General features: G+C 34.8%; 1 protein-coding gene across 1 annotated transcript in view; it reads left to right on the top strand.

The window, feature by feature from the left end:
- The window catches only part of PAK2 (p21 (RAC1) activated kinase 2), a 76,199-nt gene extending 70,735 nt beyond the window's left edge, over positions 1-5,464 (top strand). The window contains exons 13-15 of the mRNA XM_007465864.1: positions 1,782-1,978; positions 4,176-4,313; positions 4,759-5,464. Of these exons, the coding sequence (XP_007465926.1) occupies positions 1,782-1,978; positions 4,176-4,313; positions 4,759-4,845 (422 nt within the window). The 3' untranslated portion in view covers positions 4,846-5,464. The remainder of the gene's footprint in view (positions 1-1,781; positions 1,979-4,175; positions 4,314-4,758) is intronic.
- The last annotated feature ends 1,371 nt before the right edge of the window (positions 5,465-6,835 follow it).

Raw genomic sequence — 6,835 nt, 5'->3', positions numbered from 1 at the left:
GTAGAGTCATGGGAAAAAAAAAAAAAAAAAAACTCCTTTCCTCTGCTGGCTATAATCTCAGTTCCAACCATGTACTCTGAAGGATTCAAGAACACCTTCTACTGAGGTTTCTCCATCTATGCAAAATTCAAGGCATTTCTTAGATCAAGAGACCAAAAGTTTTTTCTTCTGTTTGCCTAGAGAGTTTGGCTCCTTTTTCAACATCTCTTTTTTTAAGATAGATACTCCAAAGGTTATTCAACCACAAGAAAAGGGGACCCAGGTTCTGTCAGATGGTCAGAATATATAGTTAGTAATTGTAATTTTAGTGGGAAAACTAGAAATTGACATTCTCATACATTTTTGGTGGATACACAGGTAACTAAATTTGACTTTTTTGGTTAATATGTTACCATGGCTCTACCACTTACTAGATGAATGATCTTGGATAAGTTATCGAAAAATATGTATGCCTCAGTTTCCCCATTTGTAAAATGGAAATCATAATAGTAGTAAATATGCCTGTCATAAAGTTATCATGAGGTATGTTAATTCTTATGAGGTTGTATACTTGGAACAGTTATAAGCACTCATTTTAGCTGTAAATGTTATGATTTGACCTAACATTTGCTCTTTTAGGATTCTCTCCTATAGAATTACTGAACATATGCACAGCAAGAAGTACAAAAATGTTCTCTGCAACCTTGTAAAGAAAATCCAACAATATCTTAAATATCTAGTAGTACAGAAATGGTTAAATACATTATGGTATTTTTATGTTCCATGAAGTTGTGTAGTTAATAATAATGAGGTGGGTTAATGTACTAATCTGGAAAGATATCTAAAAAATTAGGTTTTAAAAAGCAGTTTACAAAATATCCTAACTAGGTAAAATAAATCAGTCAGTTCACGGGTTTTATTTATACATTTGGAAATGCATAACGAAGAGTCTAAAGCTTACAAACCTAAATGTTAACAGTATTTACATGTGGAGTAGAATGGGTTTAACAGTAGAAGGAAGGAAAAAATTCTAGATTCTCATCTTGACTTTTCCACTAAATTAATACTGGGTACTAAATTAGGCATTCTGCTCTTCAGTTATAAAATGAGGTGGTTGGAATAGAGTAATGCTGGTGAAGACCTTGTAGGTACAGTTGCAGTTAAACATGTTCTTTTCCTAGGCTCTCTGCTGAGTTGGATGCTTATTATTATTAATTCTAGCTTCTGCTTTATTTTCTTCAAAAGTAATTTCCACTTCCTGACCTTTGCCTGATTCACAGGGACATAGTTTTGGTGTCCAGCTTTGGTGACTTTTTCTTTTAGACCTTTTTCAACTTTATTAAAATTTTTAGGATAGAATTATTTAGAATAAAAGGCTTCCTGATAGGGCTTCCCTGGTGGCGCAGTGGTTCAGAGTCCGCCTGCCGATGCAGGGGACACGGGTTTGTGCCCCGGTCCGGGAAGATCCCACATGCCGCTGAGCGGCTGGGCCTGTGAGCCATGGCCGCTGAGCCTGAGCGTCCGGAGCCTGTGCTCCGCAACGGGAGAGGCCCGCGTACCACAAAAAAAAAAAAAAAAGGCTTCCTGATTATTTACCCTCTACTTGTGGGAAGTAAAAGTTAAAAAGTGAGAGTATATAACATCATCAAAATATTTGTAAGCCCATTCCGGTTTTCTTTATTAATACATTCTTAAAAATTAAGAGGCTGAATACTCAAATGTAATTAGTTAAATCATATTAAGTGAACTCTTAAACAACCCATGGACACCGTTAACTCAAGATGTTTTATTTTGTTTTATAGCTGACTTTGGTTTCTGTGCCCAGATCACCCCTGAGCAGAGCAAGCGAAGTACTATGGTTGGAACGCCATACTGGATGGCACCAGAGGTGGTTACACGGAAAGCTTATGGCCCTAAGGTTGACATCTGGTCTCTGGGTATTATGGCTATTGAGATGGTAGAAGGAGAGCCTCCATATCTCAATGAAAATCCTTTGAGGGTAAGACCAATTAAGCACCAGCCTTATTTTAAGGAAAATAATTTTCTTTAAATCATTTATTTGGCCCTGCTTTTGCCAGGCACTGGCCAAGAATTTAGGATATGAAGTTGATAAAACCTAGTCTCTGCCCTCACTCTATGTCTAAAAATGATTTGCTTCTGGCTTATTGAGTTGAATACATTAGGTAAAGAGTTTGTAAATTTTTGGTAAGCTGTATGGTTTCTAAGTTTGTACATAAGTAAGAATTTGGTCACTTTTCTGCAGAATTAAGGGGCTCTAGATATAGCCTTCAGGTTGTTGACTTTGAACCTTGGCCTCTGTACCCCCAGGTACAGAGAGGAAAGCAGGATCACATCTATGAGAAGCCTGTGTAGATGGCAATGTTAAAGCCCATATTCAAACAAAAGAGTTAGGATTCTGAGAAACAGATGAAGTCAGTAGATTTTAAACAGTTATGTACGTATTCCAGCAGCTGAGGTGGAGAGTTCCATCTTTCTTTCTTTCTCTTTTATCTTTTACTTCTTTTAAATTATCATATATGACTCAATATCATTAGTTAATAAGGAAATGCAAATCAAAGCCTCAACAAGATCACTTCACTCTTACTAGAATGACTGTAATCAAAAAGGCAGACAATGATAAGTGTTGGTGAGAATGTGAAGAAATTGGAACCCTCATACACTGCTAGTGGAAATGTAAAATGGTACAGCACTTTGGAAAACAGTTTGACAGTTCCTGTAAAAATTAACTTTGAGTTACCATGTGACTTGGCAGTTCCACTCCTAGGTAAATAACAAAGAGAATTAAAAGCATTCATCCACCCAAGAACTTGTACACAAATGTTCATGGCAGCATTATTCATAATAACCAATAGGTGGAACACAGGGAATTTTTAGGGCAGTGAAGGTATTCTGTATGATACTATAATGGTAGTTGCATGACAGTGTACGTTTGTCAAAACCCATAGAACTGTGCAATATGAAGAGTGAACCCCAATGTAAACTACAGACTTCTGTTTAATGAAAGTGTGTCAGTATTGGTTCATCACTTGTAACAAAGTGTACCGTACTAATGTACGATTTTAATAATGGGGGAATTCTGTGTGTGTGTGTGTGTGTGTGTGTATGTGTGTAGGGGTGGTATATGGGAGCTGTGTACTATCTGCTCAATTTTCTGTGCATCTAAAACTTCTTTTAAAAAGTCTATTGAGGGTTTTGTTTTTTTAATTCCATTTCTAGGAATTCAAAGAAAATAGAGAATTACATAAAGAATACAAGGATTTTCCAAAGGGGATTGACTAAATTATGAAGCACCCATATAATAAGACACTATTCAATTCAGCCATTAAAATAATTTTGTAGATCTAATCTGTTATTATTGATAGTAATGGTGAGGGTGGGATATAGCTAGTTTTGTTTCGGGTTTTTTTTTTTGTTTTTTTTTTTTAAGACTTTGTTTTTTTAGAGCAGTTTCATGTTCACAGCAATATTGAGAGAAAAGTACAGAGATTTCCCATATGCCCTCTCCCCATACACCTGCATAATCTCCCCTATTATCACCATCCCTCACAGAGGGTACATTTCTTACCATCATTGAACCTACACTGACACATCATTATCATCCAGAGTCTATAGTTTACATCAGGGTTCACTCTTGATGTCATATGTCGTGGGTTTGGACAAATGTATACTGAATAACGTGTCCATTATAAAAGTATCTTAAAGAGTATTTTCATTGCCTTAAAAATCCTATGTGTTCCACCTGTTCATCTGTAGCTATATAGATATAGCTAATTTAAAATTTCTTAAAGCAGTTTCAACAAATCCCATTGTTTTGAAATGTAGTATGACTTGGAAAAAAAATCTTAAGAAAGATAAATGGGATACTATATGTGGATAGTGGGGATTGTGGTCATTTTTCTTTATACCATTTTATTATAGTGGTAGTTTTACTTATCAGTATGTATTTATAATCCAAAAAAAGAAAAAGGTGAAGATAATTTTGAAAAAGAAGTCAGGGAAATGTAACATCTAAAAATAAAGTGAAAAATATCTAATCGAAATGGGTAGAAATAATAACCACACTTTAGTGTGTATGACAATTGTCTTTAAATACGTAAAAGATCCATAAAGTTTAAAGTACTCTCTAACTTTGTTGCGCTATCTTAAGTATGCCAGAGTTGTTCTTCTATTCTTAGGCATTGTACCTGATAGCGACTAATGGAACTCCAGAACTTCAAAACCCAGAGAAACTTTCCCCCATATTTCGGGATTTCTTAAATCGATGTTTGGAGATGGATGTGGAGAAAAGGGGTTCAGCCAGAGAATTGTTACAGGTGAATTTGGAAATAATACTATTTGGGGAAAAAGTTAACTTTTTTGAGTAACCGGCAGAAAGTTTACATAGAGTTAATAATTACATTTCACTATTCATTCATTACCAGCAGCATGGCAGCTGCTGCAGTTCAGGATTTTATCTGCTAGGAATAAAATACCCATAATACTGGGATAAATGTATGAGTTTTTCATATTACCAGTTCTCACACCAGTTCATTGCAGGCATGGGTATCTGGGTCATTTAACTGAGATTTTATAATATGAGAAAAACTAAAAAGACTACGCTTTCAACCATGTAGTGATTATGTTGATTTTATATAAGTACTGAAATATGTGTTTGTTAAATAAATTATGATCCATAAAGTAGTCTTTGGAGCTTAATTGAAATATTTGGCTTCTAAACTGGTGACATTTACATTTATTTTCCCCCACTCTTTCTGACAGCATCCCTTCCTGAAACTGGCCAAACCATTATCCAGCTTGACACCACTGATCATGGCAGCTAAAGAAGCAATGAAGAGTAACCGTTAACATCATTGCCGTGGCCTCATATTCTTTTTTCCATTTTCTAAAAGAAGCCTTTTAATATATGAAAATTATTATTCTTTTGGGGTTTAAAGAAATGGTCTACATAACATGGAGGAAAAAAACAAGCTACTGTTTCCTGAAGACAGCCAAGAAAAAATTGCAGAACTGAATGACAACTTTCTATTGAATCCCTTCTTTAGGGTCCAAAAGGAATTGTGGACTGAATCACTAGCCTTACATCTTTCAGCAGAAAGCCCATCAGGGCCATTTATCATGCTTGAGATTTGCATTTTATTTTGCTGACTTCATTATAATAGATCCCATTCATTGTCCCTTTTGAGGTATTTTCAGTACTTGAATGGCAGATTTGAGTTTTTCAGAGTATGTGTTTTATCTGCTAGTCTTCTTTTCTCTCCATAACTTTCTTTTCCTTGACTTGCTCCTTTTGAGTTGCTTTGAGAAGTGTTTCTTATGCCTAAATTGGAGGCAAGTGTGATAGAAATTATGTAGCTCCTTATATTGGCAAAGGAGTTCAATATCGTTTAACTTTGTATAGAAGTTAGAATCAGCTATTGTTACATGTAGTATTTCAGTTCAGAATTTGAACTGAAGGAAGGGAAGAAAAGAATGTGATTTATACCTTTTTTGACAAATGTGAAAGAATCAGTTTTTAAAATTTCATAATAGTGAGTTGTTTGGCATTTGTTACATGTATAGAGAGAAGACTAATAATCTATATTTATAACTAAATCATTGAAACAGAAAAAGAATCCCATTGACTCTACTTTCTTACACTTTGTTTTTCTTTCTGTGTCCTCTTCAGATTTGGCTTCAGGACTTTGGTTTGTGCCGCTAGTTTCCCCTTCCCTCTTTTTTTCCCTTCATTTTGGAAATAAGTTTCTGTATATGTTGTAATTTTAGCTAGTTTGTTTTTTAATTAACCCTTTCTCACCCTACTCCTCCCCCCCTTCCCATGGTAAATAATATAATAACCATTGAATTTTCAGAATTTAAAAGTTAACCTTTTTTTTTTCCATTTAAAGGTAAAAAATATTTGGAGCTAGCAGAGACGAAGTGAGAGGCTTGAACCTTGGTGAGCTCTAAAATAGATAAGATTATATTCATGGAAGAGAAATGTCAGTTACTTAGAGATGCAGCTTCTGACCAGTAAACTGTAGAGATTTGTTATAAACATTGTTCCCAGCCTATTACCAACATTTTTACTGTCTGTGAGAACTTAAGTGACAAAGTACTTCTTGGTAAATTCATGGGTCCTTTGAGATGTTGAGTTACTTTAGATTTTTTTCAAATAAGTAAATAATATTCATGTAAAAAACTGGAGAAAGAAAGAATAATGAAATGTGCTTGTTGATAGCAACACATTTTTTATTTTAAAGATTTAAAAAAGGTCTGTGACCTGTAACATTAATTATTAGAGTGCCCTCTCTTCTCCCTTCCCCTCCTCCCTTCTTCCTCTCTCATCATTTTAATTGTTTGGCTTTTGGAGGCAGTATTGTCCCTTCTGACATGCCAAGAGCCACATGAAAGAGAAAAATATGTGCTTTGGTTCTGGCTTTTTGTTCCCACCATTCGCTCCTAATTGACTTCACACCTACTTGCCATCCTGCAGTAGTACAAATCATGAATAAAAATAATTTTGATGTTTTGGAGTACATTAGGAGAACTTAATATGAGTTTTATTTCCTATCATTCCCATCATATCTCTGTTAAGATACAGGTATAAGGATAGAAATGGCTGGTGGGTTTGTTTGTTTTTTTTAATTGGTAATACAGGAAGGTTTTCACAAAAATAAGTAAGATAATTAGTGAAACTTGTATCTAGAGCACTTAATAGTCTCTGTTTTCAATTTGATCCTTGATTTCATTTTTCTCTGGATTATATTGGCCTTCTACAGCTTTACTAAATTACTTTACAGAAATAAGCTGGTTTATTTCTGGTGGAAAGCTACAGTGTCTGTTGAGTTCCAGATTT

Source organism: Lipotes vexillifer, unplaced genomic scaffold, assembly GCF_000442215.2.
Source record: "Lipotes vexillifer unplaced genomic scaffold, Lipotes_vexillifer_v1.1 scaffold853, whole genome shotgun sequence".
In the NCBI taxonomy this organism is placed as follows: Eukaryota; Metazoa; Chordata; class Mammalia; order Artiodactyla; family Lipotidae; genus Lipotes; species Lipotes vexillifer.
Note: the sequence above shows the minus strand (reverse complement) of the source record. Positions and strands in the feature narration are given on the sequence as shown.